The sequence below is a fragment of the Quercus suber genome, unplaced genomic scaffold (genome assembly GCF_002906115.3).
Source record: "Quercus suber isolate HL8 unplaced genomic scaffold, Cork oak 2.0 scaffold_117, whole genome shotgun sequence".
In the NCBI taxonomy this organism is placed as follows: domain Eukaryota; kingdom Viridiplantae; phylum Streptophyta; class Magnoliopsida; order Fagales; family Fagaceae; genus Quercus; species Quercus suber.
Window position 1 is genome coordinate 818,522 of NW_027069582.1, and position 23,545 is coordinate 842,066.

Here is a 23,545-nt window from a genome sequence, read left to right on the forward strand (position 1 = left end):
CACTTAGTATTTAAATGAATAGCTTTTAATTTTTCAAATTGGTCTAAAATATTATATATTCACATAATGTGTGTAAGTGCGTGTATCATATATAAAATTTGCCCCCCCTCAACTCAAATCCTGACTCCACTACTGTATTATTATCATCTTAGCATTTTCACTTTTCACTTTATAATATTTCATATATTTGCGTGTTTTTTTTAGTATTAAAATATATTCAAGTTATATTTTTATTAAATTTTATATAATTTAAATTTCTCAGCCTTAAAAATATTCTTAAAAGACATCATTGCAGCATTACTAGTTTTGTTGGACGTGGGGTGCCACACTGGTAGTTGGTCGTCGGGGTTGTTTGGTATCATATATAATTAAAAATAAGAAATATAGATAAATAATAATAAAAAATTACATCGCTTTGTTTTTTTACCGCTCTTTGTGCTTGGCCAAGGAAATAGGTCTTTCACGCAAGGCAGAGTCAAATTTTGGGTCTTGAACCGAAGATCTATATTCCTGAGTCCTAATCAACACTTTCAACTTTGTTATAACTTCGACTAAGGGGTAAAAACACTTGACTTTTACAACTTACAAGTTTTCAATTGGAAATGAAGGAAACAATACCCAAAATATAAAAAATAAGAAGTAAAATTCTTTTTTCCAGTTTGGAAGAACCTTCCAACAGTTGGACCAACCCTGGATGCATAATTTTTCAAAGGTCATGGTCCTTAGCTCCCTAAACAAGGCAAAAAAAAAAAAAAAAAAGACAAAATTTGGATGGACATAGTCACATAGTTTATACCTTCATGATCACGATTATCTATATCTATACATAAATAAATTTAAAAAAAATAAATAAATAAACAGACATTTCATGTAGATCAATTGTCTTATAGTCTAGTTTATTTCTCCTTTATCAATTATCTTTAATTATTTGGTTTCATCGAAAGAAAGGAAGAGAAAAGACAATTTTATTTAAATATACCTTTAATGTGTGTGGTTGTAAATAAAGACTTACGATTATATTTAAGAAATTCCAAATTCAAACCCAACCATTCTCTCCATCTCCGTCCAATTTGGCAAAGTAGGGTTTGTTTGGTTTTGTTCATTATAAAAAAGTTATAGCCAAAATGTGGTGGGGTCTATAAAAAAAAAAAAAAAAAAAAAATCTTCTTTTTTTTTTAAGAATCAATAAAAATAAAATCTTGTGATGGTGAAGTGATTTCAAAAAGTTGAAATAGAGATACATTTGCCAAACAGATTAATTTGTGTCTTTATTGTTTTTGAAAAGTACAAAAAGAAAATGACATCTTCTAAAAGTCCATTCCGCTCTGTTAGGGCCTGCTTGGATTGAGGGTGGAGGCATGAGGGGTGGAGGGAAGTAAAGTAGAGTATATCGAAAATTAGCCTATTTTTAACTAACTCTACTTTACTCCCTTCTAACTAACATGGTACAAGGGATAAACAATGAGAGTTTTGACATGGAGTTGGAATGCTTTCTACTTAAATGAAACCTCTACTTATACTCGCATTCTAATGGTCACTGTCCTACTAGACACCTATCTTCACAACCTCGATCCCTAGTAAAACTTTCATGATCCAATATTGAGGTCTCCTTGATTTTTGGGATAATTGCTTAATTGGATACAGATTTTAAAATATTATAACTCCTTTCTCAATTAATGTTTAATTGTCACATAATAAGTACATGTAATATAAATTTTGCTACAAAAAAATTCTAGGACCACAACTAAGTTCAAAACTTTTGACAGAACTCACCACATGGCGAGTTGTAGCAAAAGTTGTATAAATAGTTATGGTCCTAGCATTGTTCTTTTTACTACTCAACTACTGAACATGTGTCTCCTTTATAGTGCTCTTCCTTTTTCTTTTCTTTTTTGCTACTTGTCATGTATTGGTTGATGTTAAGAGTGTGCATTCAACCAACCAATCCAATAAACACGATCTAATCAAACCTAACCTGACATTATAGATTAGTTTTTCATGAGTTGATTGGTTGGATTTGGCTTCTTCTTCTTTTTTATTTTTTTTTTATTTTTAGATTGAGTTGGGTCAAATTCAGGTTGGAAAAATTGTCAACATAAATAACTTACCTAACTCATGTTGTTAATACTTAAAAAAAATATGTAATTAAAATGTATTGGTTCAATTTAATCTGAATTTTGGGAATTAGTTTAAATTTATTAATTTGCTCCTCTATTTTTTCTAAAATGAAATTGAAAATATTATATGCAAGTTTGCAAATTGTAAATATTTTTTGAATAATGAATGCAAAAATAGTTGAATGGAAAGCCAAAATTTTTTGTTAGAATTGATAAATTTTTTTAAAAAAAAGTGCTCCAACCCAACCCAATATGATTCTTATGAGCTGGGTTGGGTTCAATTCAAGAACATCGAAGTGGGTTTAAAAAAAATATTAGAAAAAATATTAGAAAAAATTAAAAAACCCTCAAATTCAATCTAATACAAACCATAAACATCCCTAATTACTAGTAATTTAATATTAATATGAACACAATGTGAATGGAAACTTTAAATTTATGAGATAGGAATTGTTCTAAGGTTCTAATTTCCACCTACTACCTCATTTAAAATAAAAATAAAAATAAAAATCTACCCACTTAATTTTTTTTTTTTTAAATCATATTATGTAATAAGACCCACCACGAATATCTCAAAATAATAATAATAATAAATAAGACCTTCCAAGAAAAAGACTAGTGCTTTATTCCAAAAGATTGAAAGGCATCAAAACTAAGAATAGGTATGTCCCATGATGCCATGACCCACTAGCTTTAAAAAAAAAAAAGTCGGATGCAACGGCAAAAATAATGCCACAAGATTTTATCAGAGATTCAGTCCTCGAGTGCCTCTCGGCCTCTCCTTTGTATTTATGGAATTTCATTTTTTTTCAAAGCTTTGTTTGGTCAGTAAAAACTACATAATTAATAGTTCACACTCCAAACTCACCTCACTTTTTGTTTGTGTTACATTTTATATTCCATCACTATGGTATGTAATATATTATGTGTTCGATTTTTTTTTTTTTTTTTATAATCAAACTAAAATATTAATTAGTTTTTGGTATAAACAAGTCCGAATAAATTCTCAAATTTTTTCTCTTTTTTTAGAGTATTTCAACGTATGGTGTCTGCTTATGATGATAACTCTTTATTATCAAACTAAGACATCAATTAAACCCAAATCTATTATTCAACTATAAAAATTTTTACCAATTGAACTAACCGAAACTCACTCCCAAATCTCTTGTATAAGAGATAAGGAAAGTAAAAAAATATACATAGTATGGTATGAAAAAGAGGATTTGTAAGTTGTAAAACGTTCAAACACTTGAACCAACACGTACATATCATGCGGAGTTTGGACTTTGGACTTTGAATGTTGCCGTTGGGCTTTGGAAACAGGCAAGTAGAAGCAGAACAATCACTTTTCGTTGGCCTATAAATATGTTATTCAAGTAACCAAACACCATTCGCGAATCTCTCTGTTTCTCTCTAAACGCTAAAACCCTGTCTCTCTTTCTCTCTTTCTCTCTCCAATAGCAAAGGGGTTTGGGGGGACTGTAATGGCTTTGTCTGAGTCTCAGTCTAATAAGCAAAAGCACGTGCACCTCTTCTACTACCCTGAATGCGAGGACCTTGCTCGCAACGTTGCTGCTCAGTCCAGCAATATCACTCTCCAAACCATTAAATGGAGGTCTTTTTTTCCTTCTATTCTACTATGTACACTGATTAATCTTCATGTCTTCCATTTTCTTTTACTTGTTTCTGTGCTTTATCCTGCTCTTCTGCTATAAAAATGAAATGGGTAGTTTTTATTTTTTGGTTTTTTCGCTTGTTGGTTATCTACTTCTCTGAATTTAGCAATACAATGAATCAGATAAACGAATAAGGTAAAGAAAAGAACGTGTTTTTTTTTTTAATTTTAATGTCATTCTAGTTAAAACAAATTGAAACCCAGTTTGAATTAAGAAAAATTGAAAACCGAATTATTGTGGGTATGAATGTTGACATAGTTATGCAAATTTAATAAATTGTAGCTAAAGTCTTAAGTAAAACAAAGGTAAGAAGGAGGGCTAACTGAGAAAGAGTTTATGGGTTTTTTTTTTTTTTTTTACATTTATAATGTTAAGTTTGAATCCGTTTTCCTAGTTTGCTTTTCCATATGTATGCCTTGTTATTAACATGATCTTTGTGTTTGGCACAACAGTTTAAGTCACCAGTCTAAGAAATTACAGAAGTCTTGGCATGATGTTAGGATTTTTGTGGTGTTACGCATGCCTTGTTATTAACATGATCTTTGTATTTGGCACAACAATATTAGTTACCAGTATTAAGTAATTTCACCAGTCTTGGCATGATGACATGACCATATGCATGTCAAATGCACTAAATGGAGCATGTGTTTGTGTGCGTGTTTAAATATGTGTGTGTGTGTCTGTGTGTCTGCATAAGAGACGAGCACAGGTGTCATTTAAAAGATCACATTGTAATTAATCTTGTCCGTAGGTTTTGACTCTAGTTGCAAAATTGGAGAATAATGCACCATCCTATACTCAAATCACATAATGCAGACTAATAATAAGGAAAGGATAATACATATGGGAAAAATATAGAATATTTTTACTCCTTGATTCTATGTGTAACAGAAAGGTACAATTTATCTTTCTGACTTTTCAATTTTTTTTATAAGTAAATATTATTTTATTCAACAGAGGGACTAATAAAATGAATACAATAGATGCTGAAAGTTGCATTTACATGTTTTTTTATTGGTAAGTTACACACACACCTAGTGGGTATTGAACCCATGACCTCACCCTCTAGTTAACACTAATAAGGGGAGGATACGCTAGTTGAGCTAGAGCTCGTTGGCCTGAGATAGAACATGAGGGAGCATTTCCTAACACCATCATCCAATTATACAACCATTATATCATTAATTGTTAGATCATGTGGATTGGCCATTCAATTGCACCAAATATTTACTATTTTGCTTACAATAGATGCTGAAAGTTGCATTTACAAGTTTTTTTATTGGTAAGTTACACACACACCCAGTGGGTATTGAACCCATGACCTCACCCTCTAGTTAACACTTATAAGGGGAGGATATGCTAGTTGAGCTAGAGCTCGTTGGCCTGAGATAGAACATGAGGGAGCATTTCCTAACACCATCATCCAATTATACAACCATTATATCATTAATTGTTAGATCATGTGGATTGGCCATTCGATTGCACCAAATATTTACGATTTTGCTTATGCCAAAACATGCACAAGAGGCACAAAAAACTGCATTCCAAGCTTTAAAATCGCTGTAGTGCTGAAAGCTCCCTCTCCATACATTTGGAGCCATCATCTTCGGCATAACCCAGGATACCCATACAAAGTTCACACAAATGACCAAATACAATGAAGTAGAAGGTGCTCCACTGATAATCATATTACACCTCCGAAGAATATCAACTGTTAAAGTTCTATGTAAAGTTTCTGTCCAGGAAAAAAAGGCAATCTTTCTTGGCACTTGACACCCCAGATACTTTTCCATAGGAAATTAGCCCCTATAGCACACTGCACACATCAAAACTTCATAATAAGAGCAAACTTCAAACTTTCCTGCTTTTACAGGTTTTCATACTATTTAATAATTTGATCCTCCTCTAGTCTAGAAAGGATGTTTGATCTAATATTGCATTTGAACTTAATGGTAAGCAAGTTAAGCTAACAAAGGTTTGAAGAAACTCAATTAATCAGCAAGCAGATTTTGGTGCTAGGCCTAGCTCCCTAGAGGTGAACTGAACCAGTTCATTACTAGATTTCACATTTCACCTAGTCTTGAAATCTAAAGAAAAGAAAAACAATCTCAGTAAAGTTTCCTTAAGTACCTCAGAATTGTTCTTGTTAGAAACTTCTCCTAGCTAAGCTTCTTTCATTCTTTGTTTGTTCTTGTCAATACCAAATAATGGTTTGCACTTTACAAGAGCTTATGAAAGTTGAAACACACATCCTCAACCTTTTTCAGTTTCTTTTATCCCGTTAAGTGCCTTGAATTGTGTGTAACTGGGATTGGTTAAAGATAAATGTGATAGGTTCAGTTTGATTATACATATGAATAGGAGTGCCAGGATGAGCATTTCAGGAATCCCTTCTATTGAAAATTCAACATTTCTCTACTATTCATGCCCTTTGTTTGTTATTACCCACTAAATTATCACAACACTACTCACTTATCAATATATATATATATATATATCACTACACTACTCAAATACTATTCTTACTCTACTTACTAAAGCTTGCAAAAAAAAATTTCTCCTTTTAATAAGGATCATAAATTTTTTGTTTCATAAACATCTATGTGCTTTTCTCCATGCAGCACTTGTATCTGTATTTCTAACTGTGTAGAATTTTTTAATTGTTATTTAGCTTTCTGTATTCTGATTTTTGAAGTTCACATAAACTGAGCTGATCTCTTAATTTGAGATTGAACCTGTGCGTAATGTAGAATTAGGTGTACAAAAGTGGGCCTGCAAGAATAGTTATAAAGAATAATTGCAACTTAAGTTTTGTTTTCCCTTGACCAAGAGATGAACAAACAGTCAGTGGTTCTCCTAAATTAGAAATTATCACACAGCCATTAATGCAAAGCCTTTCTCACATATATGTGGTACCGACACCTGTTAAAACTCTTTGCAGTAAGAGGGGCATTGCATCTAACAGTTAAATTAGTCTAGTATAATGGGATATCACCTCATAGGAATAAATCTTGTTTCCCAAAAGGATGAATTGGAGAACTGATTATTTTCTATGCATGTACAGAAATTTCGATGATGGATTTCCAAACATTTATATTAACGATGCCCAAGATCTGCGAGGCCAACATGTTGCCTTTCTTGCATCCTTTAGCTCCACAGGAGTTATCTTTGAGCAGCTCTCAGTCATATATTTACTCCCACGGCTGTTTGTTGCTTCCTTCACATTGGTCTTGCCTTTCTTTCCAACGGGCTCCTTTGAGCGAATGGAAGATGAAGGGGATGTAGCAACTGCATTTACCTTATCAAGGATGTTGACTAATATACCTATATCAAGAGGTGGTCCTACTAGTTTAGTCATCTATGATATTCATGCTTTGCAGGTTTGTTCTATTTATTCTGGAAGTGACCATATTTACTTCTTTTGTACTGATACTTCAATTTTTTCAACATTAAATTGGTCCTTCTTAAAAAAATTCTAGGAAGTCAGTATCTTTGTCAAACTTTCTAAATCAGTGTGAATATGATGTTGATGAGAAGATTCTGGTTGTTTGTCTTACCTCAATTAATGATGTTTAGATGTTTATGATTATATCTACTCTTTATCTATTGGGGTGTGCAGAGCTGTGTGGTTAAAAGATTTTCCACTATTTCATCTAATAGGTGAAAGTGAAACATCTAACAGAGATATTAGTTGTTTTTCCTTTTTCTAGGTTAAGAATTAGATAACTGCATTTCTATATGGTTTAGGATTATATTGAAATGAACTTTTAGTAGGAGTCTTTGCTGAATTTCCTTTTGTTTAAAGCTTGTACTGTTGGAGATCAATAATTTCCTTCTTCTTGCCAAGAGCCTTGTAGCTCAACAGGTACTTCTTGGTGTTTCCAATGGAGACATCCAAAGTTCAAATCCCCCCTCCCCCTTGTTGTAACTATGAAAAATAATTTCCTTCTTCTTCTTCTTCTATTAATTTCATCTTTGTTCACTGTGGTCTGAATATTCGAGCTGTCTTCTGGCACATATGAATTTGGTTTCCTGTGTTTCGGGCATAACTTAGAAGCACTCTTTTCTTTGGGCTTGAGGGTTAAGGAGGTTGGAAGTGGATCATAGGCCTCTTGCTTGACAGTTGAAACCTAGAGAAAAAGAGCAAGCATTGGAGTGGTGTGGTGATATCTATTTTAGTATTACTTAGACATGCATGTTTGATACTATGCATATGTTTCTTACACGTGTACAATTATATGTTTTTGTGTGCATCATATGTGTGTGTTCTTTGACATTTAGCTCAAGTTTAGCAAACTATATTTGATTTTCACATACAGTTGCCCGGTGTAAAATCACTTTAGCTCAAGTTGTAGGCAAACTTTATAGAAGTAATTGCTCAATGAAAAGAAACTTCAAAGCTTCTGAAGAATGTGTAAGTGTCAAATACACAAGGGAATCTTGTGGAGATATTTGTTTTTCACTCGAAAGCTTCTTCCATTCTCCATCAAGTAACAATATTTACATTGTTACCATCTTACCTTTGAACAAGGTGTTGCCTGAGCAATTTCAAGTTCTTGCTAATCCTCAGCTCATTGTCCTTTTCATTATTAGTATAAATTTGAACCTCAAATTATGGAGATATATTAATTGATTGAAGACTTGAATCTAAATAGATTTTGATTAGTATGCATTTAATCTTCTTCCCTGTATGAAATAAGCTATATTAAATAAAAGACAAGCTGCAAATATAAGATTTTTCTTCCTGGGAAAAATCATTAAAAAGCCATTAGCGCTTTACCTAGATGGTCACTTTTAGCCAGGTCTGTTCTACAATTGTGGGGATGACATTATGGGGGACCAACTAAATGAGAATCCACGGGGATTGGTGGGCTGGCACTATGGAATGCATTCCATCAACCAATTAATCTGCATGCATATTTTCTGAAAAATAGTATACTGAAATCCATTCTAGGCCATCTTATGCTTTTGTCCATTTGTTTATTTTCTATCCTGATATTGTGATTCTTTTCCTATTAGCTCACAAGCTATTGGAATATAAGCTCAGATTTCTTTTCATATAAAGAAATGCTCTCCATATAGGCCTGACTATTTAACCTAAGAGGTCTGAGTCAATTAATAAAGACTGTTAGCTGATAATGTCCATAATCCGGCAGTAACTAATGGTTCTAAAACTGGTGTTAGCTAGGGTTCTGCTATTTATGTAACATTTATTTTTTAATTTGCTTTTCTTATCTTTTTAAATAAAGAATGAACTCTGGCTAACATTGCATTGCATGCATTCTCATTCTTTTACTTTTCAATTTTATGCAGGAAAGATTTTATTTTGGGGACCATGTTTTGCCTTTGTTTGAGACTGGTATTCCTCTCCTAAAACAGCGTCTGCACCAGCTTCCTGACGCTGACAATGTGAGTGATGATTAATATTTCTTGATTTATTATCAACTCTAGGAATATAGTCTAGCCCATTGAATTTTCTCTATCCTTGATCTCTCCATTCTAATCGTTGTTTCTCTTCTAGATTGTTATTGCATTCCCCGATGATGGAGCTTGGAAGCGATTCCACAAGCTGTTGGATCATTTTCCCACGGTTTTTTCCCCTCAAATAGATTTAAGTTTTAAGTTTAAAATCTGTTGTTTGTGTTATATGATATCTACTGTTTTATGTTATTGAATGGCAGGTGGTGTGTAATAAAGTTCGTGAAGGTGATAAGAGGATAGTCCGGCTCAAGGAAGGAAATCCTGCTGGTTGTCATGTAGTCATTGTTGATGATTTAGTCCAATCTGGAGGCACCCTGATTGAGTGCCAGGTATCTTCAAATATATTGACTTTTTTTCTTATGTGAATTATTTCGTCTTCTGAAGTCATGTGCTTCAGAGGTCATGTTCATTAAGATTCTCTCTCTCTCTCTCTCTCTCTCTCTCTCTCTCTCCCCACTATTCTTCTAATACAATGTCATTCACATTAAACATCAAAATCTTTTGTGATGTCCCCAACCTGAATTTTTTATTTACCATATGTAGCCCATGTAATTCCAAGTTTGTAGAGGGATAGGGAAATGACACAATATGGATACATGAATATGGTGAATCAGTGAAATATTGGATAACGAGTGGAGTGGGATTATGTGTTTATCTATGTAAATATGGAATCTCTGTTTTTTCCTTCAAAAGAAATAGATGATTCAAAATCTGTAGGTATAACTTACTGATTTAGTTATGCGAGCATCCTTCTTTTTTTTTTTTGATAATTAGTCAGGCAAGTATTTTCAATTTACACCTCCATTGTTAACTTATGTAGGGACCCGTACTATGTTCTTCCTTTTTCAATTATATTGTACTTAATGTTGTATCATAACATTCAAGATGCATTTGTTATGTCTTTCCTTACGACAATACTACATTTCCTACAGAAGTATCAAAGTCTTTTCCTCTAAAAAAAGTAATGAATCTTTAGTTTTTAATCTTTTAGTCTTTAAAATTTAAATATGTTCAATGTGGATGTGTATCATGTAGTATGATGGAAACGGGCATTTGATATGTGTAAGACATACACATATTAAAATAACATTTGCCTCTCTCTCTTACTCTTTTCCTCTTTGATTCTGCCAGAAAGTTTTGGCGGCTCATGGTGCAGCGAAGGTGAGTGCTTATGTCACCCATGGGGTGTTTCCTAAGCGCTCATGGGAACGGTTCACTCACAAGGATGGTAAGTACTTTGCATATTCCTATCCCTGCCCCTATCTTTTGAACTTATATTGATTTTTATTGCCTTCTTAATTTCAATTTCAGAAAGCTCGGAAAAGGCATTCTCCTACTTTTGGATAACAGATTCTTGCCCACTGACTGTCAAAGCCATAGCAAATAAAGCTCCATTTGAAGTGTTGAGTCTTGCAGGATCAATCGCTGATGGTCTACAAATTTGAAAAGATGTTGTGGGAAGAAATGCATGTAGTGTTATGTTTTAGGCAAGGCTGTATTCAAGAAGCATATTTCCTGATTTTTATTGTTTCAATCGGTTCGTTACGCACACTAAGTGGGTTTTGAACTCAACCTCACCAATAAACCATTTTGGTGGAAGTAACAATTTAAGTCAAATTTCATTGGTTTATTTCATGATTTTAATGTTACCAACTCAACCAAAGAAAAAATAAACACCTTGAGGACATGCTTAAGTACTGGTTTGCAACTAGATCATGGTGTTCAATCTATTTTGGACTAAAAATGTTAAAAACCGCTGACATGCTTGCAAATTTCATTGATTGTTTTGTCATTTGGGCTCACCATGCCTGAGTATGGAGTAAACATGACACTATAAATCATTATAAGTTTTTTTTTTTTTGGCTTGGAAATCCCTATGAAAATGATAAGCAAAGAAGATAGGCATCACATCTAAGAGCAAGGTCCTAGAAAAAAAAAATCATATTCAGAACCATTTGGTTCTTGCAGTATTAAGCCCATAAGAGTTATCTCAAAGATGGCAATGCTTAATCATTTGACTAGTGATTAGTCTGAAGAATAGCTGCAGTATTGAAACTTGTTTTAGACACCAAAGTAAAACACTTCTTGAGAGATGGTAAGCATCTGCAGGATTCTACGTCAAGGAAAAAGACGGGTTACCTACACTATGGGGTCTTTGCAAGGCAGTGAAGTCATTACTATCATGATATATTCCATAATAAACAAAGTGACTTTTTTGTGTGTTGGGGGTTTACTCAAACCAAATGTCATTATGGAAAGGCAGATGCCCACTAATTCATGGCTATAGGTCTCAAACTTATAGCCTAATTTAATTGTTAAAAAAGGAAATTAGAGGAAGTGCAAACCCCATAACTCAGTTTTCTAGTAAGAATTTTTTTTCCCTCAAATCTATTGTACATTTATAACAGAACAATTTATCATGGAAAAGTCAACAATTATTTCCTAAGCAAAAACGTGCCGAAAATACGCCTCCTTTCATTTATGCCAATTTCTCAATAATTACATGCAAACAACGTATTAAGCCTAAGAGATGAAATGAATACCTTGATCCACACTCAATTCAAATTAAGTTCTACAGATATCAAACTGAAAACATTTCATTTACGATTTTGAAGAAAAAAATCTGTTAGAGAGAGGGAGAGAGAGAGAGGGTAACAAGACATCTATACAACCATATATTTCCTCAGATACACATTTTCTAAGTCACACAATAACACTGTTAAGTCTGTAACACATGAACATGATGGTTCTGTTTGTCCCCTTTCTGTACACAATCTTTTTACAACCCTCAAACCTGATAAACATCTAACCATACACATGTAATGATATTAGCAAATTGACTTGAAAGACCCAGAAAAAAAAACTGAGGTGATAAAAAAAAGCAAACCCGAAAGGAGAGATCATGCACAAGCCGGTGAGCAATGCATATGGCTGGAGAGAGACTTCACAATTCAGCAATATGCTTCCCTTATTCCCCTGGTTAAATAACAATTTGTACCTCTACATATAAACAAAATGCTCTCTGCCACCTTTCCTTGGATACTTCCTCATGAAATATTTTCAAGTATCCATCCCTCAAAGGTGGAGGTAGCCAATAAGACAGCAATTATACACCCGTTACTTGGTTCTCTTTCAACTTTATACACTTGAACATCTATGCAACAGTTAGCAGCTCCTAGTTGCCAATCCTTAAGGCTAAGAGTAGATTTTCATACATTGTTAAATTTTCTCTGGCCTCTCATCCAGAATTTCCTTTGGGCTCTCCAATGAATCCCCTGAGTAAGACCCATCTGGTTGTCGAATACATATGTTCAAATTGCTGGAAAGGAAAGGTTCCTGGAGGACACACACAAAAATAGTCAGAAAATAAACATTGTTTCTCCAAGACAATTTCAAGAAACCATGACTTCTAATAAATTATGGATACATTAATCTTTGTTTTGAAAATTCTAAAACAGGATTAAACTCTCTCTTCTATTTCTTTATCAAGATCAATTTGATAACCTGATCAAAGATACCAAGGGAACCACAGAAACTAGAAATGGACCCTTGGTCTAGCTATTTCAACCATCAGCATCAGCCCCTCTTTCACCCTTCGCACCCCACTCAAAACAAAGGAAAATTCTTGTATACAAATTGTATGAGAATTTTTTCTGTTTCACAATATCCTCTCCAACAGTTAAATTCACCTTTGTGTTCCTCTAAATGCCTCATTATGTAAGGTGTGAGCTACTAACAAAAAATTAAGGATGAATGTAATGTACTCCAACAAAGAAGCTGCTTCCAGACACACCCTAATTAAAGCTCAAAAATAGCATGAAATAAATAACAAACATAAATGAATACTAAGCAGTTATCAACATAATATTTATATAGAATCAGCAATAAATATCTTCAGGCGGTTAAAGTTAGAGGACACTGGCATGGTGACATTATTTAGAGTTAGAAGAACTAGCTAGAACGCTCCAAGTAGTTGAGGATATTTCTAGTTTGTTATGATCAATAAACACGTAACCTGATCAACAATCTCTTGACCCTCTGAGTGAAAGAGGATTGGCCGGCATCGCTTATCTTCATTCATTAGGCTTGAATTCTGAAAGTGTGTCACAAGGGCAGCCTTGCCCTGAATTCGTGCATATGCCAGTGAAGCAACTTTTTCACTATTGAACTTCTCCCACTTCTTTCCATTAAATGCCTGCATATATTTCTATGGTATAAGTTCTGGAAAATTTGAAGGATTTCCATGACTCCAATTCAGCAGATAAATCTTCTGAATTGTCAGCCAGATATAAATGCAAAGAATTTCCTATTTAAACAAAAAATTAGTTTTTACGAAAACATGAGCATATAAGTTTACTTTTACAACATCTACATAGAAGAATGTCTAGAGTTAATAATGTATTGCTACTCCTGGAGCCTCAAGCAAAGGAAAAAGCTGAACCTGATAGAAGGGGATAATGTGTGAAGGAGACACCATATTAATGAAAGCATAACCCACATTGCATTTATTCTGCAACAGACAACTTTAACATTAGTTTCAATTCAACTATAGGAGATTGAAGAATATGGTTTCTTATATTCCCACAATGGCATTACCTTAAAATCAATTGGCAAGTAGAGAAAATCATAAGTACCCCGGTGATTTTCATCAATAGCAGCCAGCAGCATCTTTGAAGTGTACCTGGTAGGAAGATAATAGAAGCAGAAATCATCAACGAATTGACCACCTCATTCAAAAACTAGGAAATTTGTAATGATTTCAAAACGTTGACCATATATTGTTCTTACTTATTAGGAATGTTTTTAATCATTAAAGTAGTCCTAATATCTTCCCCACTGATAATTTTATCCAAATCAAGCTGGTACTGCTTCTTGCTATCTGTCTGGTTTACACTATTCTCAACTCGCCTACTTCGTCCACGGTCACCTAATCCCTCATTGCCAGTTGCTCCAGGTCCCAAATAAGAACCATTGCCAAGGAACAAGGGAGCATGCCTTGGCAGTGGCATCATTCTGAAGCTAGGAGAACCATTTTCTGTTACATTTCCTGAAAGACCGACACCAGCACTCATAGCTGCACGGGCACCAATGTTCATCACATTGCTGCGACTTAAACCCATGCCTGGAAATGCAACTGGATTCATGAACGATGTGTCCGGTGACTCTGGGAAGAAGCCAAACTGCCTTTCAAGAGGAACACCAGAAGGAGCAGATCCAACATGATGTTGGTGATGTGAGCCTACAAAAGAACCTTGACGACCAGCATATGGAAAACCTTGACCCTGTCCACTGGATGTAAACGGGTACCCAACAGATGATGTCTGCCACGCAGAAGAATTGGCACGCTCAGAGTAAGGACCTGGACTTCCCCAGAGAAACTGAGGACCAGATAATGTTCCAATGCTAGATGAATTCAGATTTGATTCACCAAAAGAAGACAGGGGTCCTGGACTTGTGCTGAATTTCTGCTCAGAAAGGGAATGGGAATGCTGATAGGCAGCACCTTGCGTCGATCCCGTGTTGGGGAATATCTGATTAACATGGTTAACCCTTCCAGTGTCCTTACCAATTGGTGCAATTTTTGGGGAGGTAGATACATGATGTGGCAGAATTGAAGCTAACCCAGTCAAATGGTTGCTGCTTATAGGGCTGAGATTTCCTGGACCTGGGGACTTACTAAAAGAATGCAAAGGATTATGATCACCTGGGCTGCCAAATTGTGGCCAGCTACCTGTCATAGAAGTGCCAGTAATCTTATAACTGAATGTCTTTCCAATAAGAAGAAGCATATAGATACTTAGTTGTAAGATATATGTGAGTTATTTAGAGATAAAAGTACCAGGGGGAGAATTGGTCACTGGTGAACCAACATGCGGTCGGAAGCTTCGGATTTCATCCTGTTCCAACTCTTGACTTAATTGTTGCATCAAGCTATAGATCAAAGGTACAAGCAGGTTAATTTCTTCACAGCTTAATGGATTAATAACAATATGTAGCAAGATATCAGTCAAAATGGGAACCAAGGAAGGGTGCTGTTAGTTAGCTTTGTTTAACATATTCTTTATAACCAAAAAAAAAAAGGAGGGGTGGCAAGAAAGTAAAACATAGCATATGATGAGCCTAATTCAAACAACACGCAAATAAATATAGAGAAATCCTTTAAAAGATCCATATGAAAAAGTATTAAGGGCCAAAAAATTGTAGAGTTAAAAGATAGAAGAAAATAGACAGTTTACTATGAAGACATGTAGCAGATGCTCACAGGCTCCATGAAATAGGAGCCAGAAATTACATATAGCATTACAAGTTTTTGATAAACAAGCTTTTCATGAAACAATTACAATTTTTACATCCTGCAGGAACCAGAAGCTTACGTTTTTCTATCATCATCACTAGAAGTCCACCGATTCAAGTGTATCAACTTTACTTCCTATTTTCCTTTATTCATGGGTCCCAAATGTCTATTTGTTTTCATGAATTTTTTTACTTTTTAGGGCTTTCCTTTGTATACTTCCATTTCCCTTTGTAAAGCAAACAATCATCAAAGAATTTTAGCACAGTTCCTACAACATGCCCATGAATATTATTTTGGACAGGTTGGTTTTAGTTATATAACAAGCTTTTTTTTTCCCACCTAGAGTTGTACAAAGCATACATATATTACCTACAGGAACAGAAACTTGGACGTGCAGTAGCTTTGTTGGTTGTAGCATGATATTCAAGGTTTTGGAACTTGAGCTCAAGGGTCCACCATAAGAAGCTTTGAGTTGTTTTTCTTTAATACACAATATTACTACCAACAAAAGTATCAAGAAGGAGCCATGGATCCATTGGTCATACCACACCACAATATTATGAGCTGCTGAACATTGATTTGAAACCCCAACCCATCAGCTCTTTGTTGATAATTTATTCCATACAGCCCAACCCATCACGCTTTTTTGACCCATGTCCTGGTCAACAGTCTTAGTTATTGATCCAGTGGGTCAACAGGTTTGAATAGTTATTTGTTGAAAATGGACCTTAGAGGGTGACCAGCCCGTTTATAGACACAATTCCTGGGACAATTCATCTGACTGTGCAGTCCAGTCCAGGTCTTAAAACATTGAGGAGAATCATATGCTAAACCATAATGCTTATTGTTTGAGGTCACTTTCATACAGCCATTTCTCTGAGTAAAATAAGATGAAAAAGAGTTGCAGCAGAGGAAGGCTTTGGGATGAAAAGTTGATATTAACAATAAAAAAGTTCTTTTTTCTAACCGCTTGTACAAGAATTTAGATGTTGGCTGGAGTGGCAAAAGGGATGCTAGGCCTTAGATTCAAGTCTTCCTCTAAGAAAGAGAGAATTAAAAGGAGCAAGAATTCATGCCAATGACAATGCGTGCTCTGTTATGACAGCAACTAAATACTTACTTTCGACGTGCTCCACCAGGGCGGCTAGGTTCAAGCTTTATGCGTTTCCCAGCTATGTCACTCCTATTTAATGCTCTAAGAGCTGCCTCTGCAGCTCTAACATCATAAAATTCTATGAATTTATGGTGTCTCTTGTGTGGTGTTTCCCTGATCTGCATTTCATTCACAAGGTTATTTAAAGATTAAAGAACTAAGCATAATAGTGCATAAAGTATACATACAAGGATGAGTGAATGAATACAAAACAACATGTAAAAGAAACACATCCAAAAGGTAGCACCTCTTTGACTTCCCCATAAGCCCCAAATATTTGACGAAGGTCATCATTTGATACCGATGGATCCAAATTGAACACCACAAGAGTTCCTTGGTTAATATCCTTTTCTGATGGGTTATCCTGGAATAAAGTAGAGAAGGAATGATGCATGACGTAGAAATGGATTGAAATCAACGGTACCAAACAAAATCATAAAAACAAGCATCCTGTTTCAAACCTTGGGAATTGAAAAATGAATGTCAAGTTTTCTTCGTCTCAAAGGCTTATTTTGTAATGCACGCATTGCAGTACGAGCAGCTCGGATATCATAATAAGATATCATCACAAAGCCCCTATGCTTGCATGCGGTGTATAAAGTTCTGATATCCCCATATTGCTACCAAAATAAATAAATAAATAAATAAAAAGAAGTTTCATAATCAATAAGTGTTAATAGTAACAAAATATAGATGAAACACTGTTTTACCATATATGTAATATAGAAAAGGAAAAAAAAATCACAGAACTCAAACCCCACCCACACCCCCCCCCACTTAATTTTGTTGGCAACTTAAAGACCGAAATGGACTTCTAAAAACAAAAACGCATAAAAATGCAAAACCCAGGGGGGGGGGGGGGGAGAGAGGAATTTCAACACAAGCAGAAAGGTTATACAAGAGAGTCACTCCAAGAGGAGAAGAAAAAAGGAAACTAGTGAAAAGGCTCTATCAGACAGCAGTCAACAAGACCTAGGCTTCCCCTGCATCTAATATGGAATTGGTAATTTGCAAACAGAATTTATTTGATAAGATTTATCCGTACATTTTTCCAGATTACCAAGGAGATGATAGTTGCAGGATTTAAATTTGTCAAGTGATAGCATAATATAGGCCAAAATTTCAACTTTCATAAGCAAGACAAAGCAGATATAGGCAGTCAGAATTTTGATGAAACTAGTGTAAAGTACCTCAAAGAGAGATCTCAATTCAGAGTCCTCAACATTACTATTGATATTTCTGACAAACAGTGTCCTTGATGGATGCTCCCCATAGGGATGTTCCCCAGCAACTGTCCCCACACCATTTGGAAGCGCATAGTGAGCAATGCCATTCGAAGTAACACCATCAGATATGCTTACCTTTGACAAACCAATACCAAGACTCTCTGGGACTCATAATCCAATTCCATACCCCCTCCACTACCAAATAAATCATCTTCTAAATCCTCCAGCTGATTAGGCAAATCACTTAGGTCAAAATCTTCCATTATGCCAGCCAAAAGCTCATCATCATCAGGAAGCATGTTTCCTATTGTATTTTCTTCAATGTCTTCAAGCAGATCCTTCCCCTCAGTATCTTGGTCAAGTTTATCTAAATTAGGCGAGTTATCCTCAACAGATTGACCACCATGATCCAAAGCAGTAAAGTTCACTGCAAATTGTCAAAAATAAGTCTTGCTAATCAGTGTAAGCAGTAGGTAATACAATATCTTGTGACAAGCTCAAAACATACACTTTTCATGTGAAAGGACAGGCAAAGAGCTAGAAAACAAGCTTGCATCACTTGATGAATGATATGCATCAATTCCACGTGGGATCCCCCACACACTACTTCCCTCTTTTCCAGGAACATTAACTGATGGAATCTTGAATTGACCTACAAAAACAGTTATGAATGCTAATCAATGAGTATGACACATACATACACAGGCAAATGCACATATAACAAGAGAACATATATGTTATCAGCTTTGATCAGCGGATGAAAGAGGGTGACCTTCAGAATGACCTGAGGTAGAACCCTTTAGATATTGCTCCATCTAGTCAATTTCTGCTAACAGCAAGAAAAATTGAGGTTAAGCTATTATACAATTTTCAACTATAAGGAACTTTTTAGAGGCTATCAAAAAGATGCAAAGATACAGATACATGCAACAATGAATATGCACTTATTATGCAGCAATCACTATGGAGAAAAGGAATTAATAAAAAAGCAATCATTAATGTTCAACTTTTTTGAACTCAAATGCAAGCACTAATTCTTCAAAACGGTTTGAGTAATTGCACCTAGGTAAAATCAGTCCAAAAGCACAACTGTGTGGTCCACTAATTCTTCAACTATATATGTGACATTTCACATATCCATACGCCTCTATAACAATTAGTTACCAAAAAAAAAATGTATAGTAACCAATGATTAATCATCAATCATCTTCCGGATATGGGACATTGATCATGAAGAATCGTGAGTTTCAACCAGTTTGGCCCATTGGAGTTGAGAACAAGCAACATTTTCTCCTTCTTATATATCCAAGGTCCACTATTAAATTTCAGATAGAATTGATCAATTCAACACCTAAACTCCTGAAAATTGATTAATGCACAATTATAACTGCAAAATGGGACCAACAACACCGGTACATCAAAACCCCCGACTAGTTTAAGATTCAATTAAAGTTAAGAAATTTTTTGTCGAAATAGTTCATAAGCTAAGTGTTGAAGCTAAATCATGCAAAGCTCCATAGACATGTAAAATAAATTAAATAAAAACCACCAAAAAAAAAAAAGCAAGACCAACTTAGCAGCTCTTAAAATTCTCCTGATGCAGAGTCTAAACAGTTCCGTAGCTCAAATTTTACTACATAAACCAGAACCAAGATGGTAATTTTAGCAGAGCAAGAAATACCCACCAAGCCCAAACCCATATACAGTTTCATCATCATTCACTGTTTTCCATCAACAAGAAATTAAATTTCACCAAAACATGAAATACCCACATGCTATTTCACCCAATCACATCAAAAAACANCCCCCCCAAACCCCCCAGGCCCCCCCCCAACTCAAACACAAATTACATAACGTTATTTATTTATTTTGGGTAAGTATAAAATCTGAAATAACTGTGTGACACTAATCATACGAACCTCTTGTTATGTTTCTCATTTACAAGTTACAACTATTATGTTCTGCAATACTAAATACATTAGTTTCCACTATAAGACCCACATCAACTGTTTCCAAGATTAAAATAAGGTCATTTTGCAGACAATGGTATGCAGAATGCATTTTCCAAGATTAAAATAAGAGGAGGGGAACGGAGGGAAGTGCAAAAGATCACCTCTCCCTTAGAGTCCTAATTTGCTTCACCACAATTGGGAGGAAAGGAAGGAATGAAAGAGTTGCATGGGTGTAGTATACATTTAAATATTATTTATCCATGAAGGATCCACTATGTGTTTTCCTTTCCTTCCATTCTTCTTGACGACAAACTCCCTAAGAGACATAAAGATTCACCTTTTCTTTCATTTTCTTCACTTCACTCCGATTGTAGGAAGGCAATTAAGCAAGGTAGGGCCAAGGATCCCATTCCCTATCCTATCCTTGAATGTTAAATTATCCTTGCTCCATCCCCACTCTGGGGATGACTGGGAATCCCCCACCACACAATGTCATATATTACTTATTTTCATGGCGAATATCAATAAAAGGAAATTACAAATTCTTTCTAAAGATAATGTAAAACATATTAATGTAAGAGGAGTTAAATAATTGAAATATATAAGGGTACCTATATGACAATTATAAGTGGATACTGGAAAGGGTGGTTCTCGCCCCTTAATGGGAACAAAATCGATCCTCGTCCCTGTCCCTGTGGTTTCTTGTGGAATCCCCACCCCATACAGGGCACAGTACAGCAGATCCCAACTTAATAGGGCTAAACTGCCATCCCTATTATATTATTTCCTTTTCCTTCCTTCTCTAATGGAAACAAAAAGAGCATATATGCCAATTACACATCAAATTAAGCTGAATATTTACAAGCAACCATCCCAAGACTTAACTCAATTTTTTTTTGTCTTCTTTCCTTCTGTCACAATGCTTGGGAGTTCACAAAGATATGGAATAAAAAGGAATGAGATTTTTTTCTTGTGTGGTTGGGAATTTAAAAAGAATAAATGTATTTTTGCCTCAATTAATGAGGGAGAATGGAGCATTCAGCCTATGGATTGTTCATTAAAATGGAATGGAAACCATCTCTATCCCTCTTTTTAAAATTCCAACCAAGAAACTGTTCCTTCCATTCCTTTCCTTTCTACAGTGCATCCAAAGTCTAAACAGTTAACACACTGGGAAGCTCTACCTCAAGTGACCCCTTGCCCTTGTTTCCTTCAGAAGAATGTTGGAACAGGCTGAATACTATCTCAAATGAGCATCTAGGAGTACAACACTACAAATTGTATTAGAAGAGCTGGGCAACAGCATGTACTCTTTTGAGCATCTTAATTTTGTTGGCAACTTAAAGACCAGAAATGGACTTTTTCTAAAAACAAAAACGCATAAAAATGCAAAACCCAGGGGGGGGGGGGGGAGAGAGGAATTTCAACACAAGCAGAAAGGTTATACAAGAGAGTCACTCCAAGAGGAGAAGAAAAAAGGAAACTAGTGAAAAGGCTCTATCAGACAGCAGTCAACAAGACCTAGGCTTCCCCTGCATCTAATATGGAATTGGTAATTTGCAAACAGAATTTATTTGATAAGATTTATCCGTACATTTTTCAGATTACCAAGGAGATGATAGTTGCAGGATTTAAATTTGTCAAGTGATAGCATAATATAGGCCAAAATTTCAACTTTCATAAGCAAGACAAAGCAGATATAGGCAGTCAGAATTTTGATGAAACTAGTGTAAAGTACCTCAAAGAGAGATCTCAATTCAGAGTCCTCAACATTACTATTGATATTTCTGACAAACAGTGTCCTTGATGGATGCTCCCCATAGGGATGTTCCCCAGCAACTGTCCCCACACCATTTGGAAGCGCATAGTGAGCAATGCCATTCGAAGTAACACCATCAGATATGCTTACCTTTGACAAACCAATACCAAGACTCTCTGGGACTCATAATCCAATTCCATACCCCCTCCACTAACTATTTCACCCAATCACATCAAAAAACATAAAAATCAAACACAAACAAAAAAAAAAAAAAAAAACTCCAAAAAAATAAGAATTACCACTAAGAATTCAGAAGCACACAGAGAAAGAGAAAGTAGAGAAAGAGATAAAAGTACCTTATGAAGAGAGAACAAGAACACAAACACAGAGTCAGAGACAGAGACAGAGAGAGAAGTTAAAGAGAACCCGTTTCTTGAAGATGGGTACAAACTATTTGGCAGAAAGAAAAACAAAGCTTTGTCCTTGATCAAAGAAAATTAAACACCAAGAGAGAAAGAGAAAGAGATAGAGAGAGTTCCGTAGAAGCAGAGAAATTTCTTTCTTCTACTCCTCTACTTCCTTCTCCCTCGCCGGGAAACCAGAGAGAAAAACTGTAAGAAAATCAGAGAGAGAGAAAGAGTAAGAGTGAGAAAGTAAAACAGAGGAAAATGATTGGAGGGAAGGAGTGCAAGTACAGGGAAATTTATTATTTCACACACTATTAAATATTAACACACCAACTCAAACCCCCCCAAAAAAAAAAACTGCTAATTTTTTTTTTAAAGGAAAAAAACTTCTGCTATTGCTTTGTTTTGCTAGACTTTTTTTTTTTTTCTTTTAGTAATAATATTTTTGATAGATACATAGTATTTTAAATCATTCTTGATTATTAATTAGTGAAAATACCAATTGATTTTTTAGACCTAGTAAAAATTGTACTATAAGTCTTAGGCTTTATCAGTTTGAGCTAACTCGAACTCAAACAAAAATACTAGTTAACTCTCTGCATGCGTGTGACTAAAAAATTAGGCTGTATTTGAATCCTATTTGGCGTCCGTTGACACATATGCACATTAGCAATTTAGCACAGACACATGCTTGTCTGTTTCTCCAGCCATTGGCATGGCAACCCAAAATTATTTTAAAAATTAAAAAACAATACTACCTTGCAATAGTGGCACTATCTTTACACCCTGATTATATGCTTTTATGCTATTCTAAAATCCGATGGAATTTTGACCCAATCCTTAAAAATAATAATAGCGATGGGATTCATTATAGGCTGCATCATGTAAGGGAAATGAGGAACCAAAAGTTGTTGTTATGAAAATAACAGGACCATTTGGTTTCGTTTCAAATGATTTTTTTTAAGAAATTTTAAAAAAAAAAAAGTCTATTACGGTGATATTCTATAAAATCATGTGATGCAATTTTCATTCATGATAGAGTTTTTCTCCAATTTGGTTTGGAAAAATTTCTTTCAACCCATTACATTTATTATTTAAAAAAATTTTAAACATAAGTCACATAACTCATTAAATAAGTTATATAATCAATTATCACATAGTTTCCTTCTCAAAAAAAAAAAATCACATAGTGGATTAAAAAATGTTTTCTTTAAACCAGTTTGGAGGTAATTTTTTTCTTTCATTAATGAATATATATATATATACTTTTTTTTTTTATATTCTTATGAAGTAAACAAGAAAGTGCGCATTGATTCAATGGTAAATACCCTTTGCTTAAGTGAAAATGATGTGTTGCAAGTTCAATTAAGGAAATTTATCTCTATGGAAATTTGAGATAAGATTATCTACCAACCATTATTTCAAATTATATATAATAAAATTGAGAGTGTTGTAAGCGGAGTAGGACAATTAAGTAAA

The 23,545-nt window shown here is 34.7% G+C and overlaps 2 protein-coding genes across 2 annotated transcripts; one reads left to right on the forward strand and one right to left on the reverse strand.

The window, feature by feature from the left end:
• The first annotated feature begins 3,484 nt into the window (after positions 1-3,484).
• LOC111990160 (ribose-phosphate pyrophosphokinase 4) lies at positions 3,485-10,904 on the forward strand. The gene is made up of 7 exons (XM_024021954.2): positions 3,485-3,732; positions 6,858-7,173; positions 9,107-9,202; positions 9,315-9,383; positions 9,475-9,603; positions 10,406-10,502; positions 10,586-10,904. The coding sequence occupies exons 1-7, from the start codon at positions 3,602-3,604 to the stop codon at positions 10,717-10,719; spliced, it is 972 nt and encodes a 323-aa protein (XP_023877722.1). The 5' UTR covers positions 3,485-3,601; the 3' UTR covers positions 10,720-10,904.
• Positions 10,905-11,851: 947 nt separating this feature from the next.
• Positions 11,852-22,357, reverse strand: LOC111990159 (protein MEI2-like 2). The gene is given in 14 exon segments (XM_065775690.1): positions 11,852-12,610; positions 13,290-13,469; positions 13,716-13,784; positions 13,871-13,955; positions 14,063-15,005; positions 15,114-15,205; positions 16,690-16,841; positions 16,970-17,086; positions 17,184-17,342; positions 17,913-18,115; positions 18,118-18,375; positions 18,457-18,600; positions 18,721-18,774; positions 22,016-22,357. Coding segments are annotated over 13 exon segments (2,562 nt in total). The 5' UTR covers positions 18,764-18,774; positions 22,016-22,357; the 3' UTR covers positions 11,852-12,493.
• Between the last annotated feature and the right edge of the window lie 1,188 nt (positions 22,358-23,545).

What these genes read in the sequence shown, in the direction of transcription:
- LOC111990160 (XM_024021954.2), top strand. Translation starts at nt 3,602, where the DNA reads ATGGCTTTGTCTGAGTCTCAGTCTAATAAGCAAAAGCACGTGCACCTC. An exon ending in CTCCAAACCATTAAATGGAG is followed by an intron (nt 3,733 to 6,857) that starts GTCTTTTTTTCC and finishes ATGCATGTACAG; the next exon opens with AAATTTCGATGATGGATTTC. An exon ending in ACGGTTCACTCACAAGGATG is followed by an intron (nt 10,503 to 10,585) that starts GTAAGTACTTTG and finishes TTTCAATTTCAG; the next exon opens with AAAGCTCGGAAAAGGCATTC.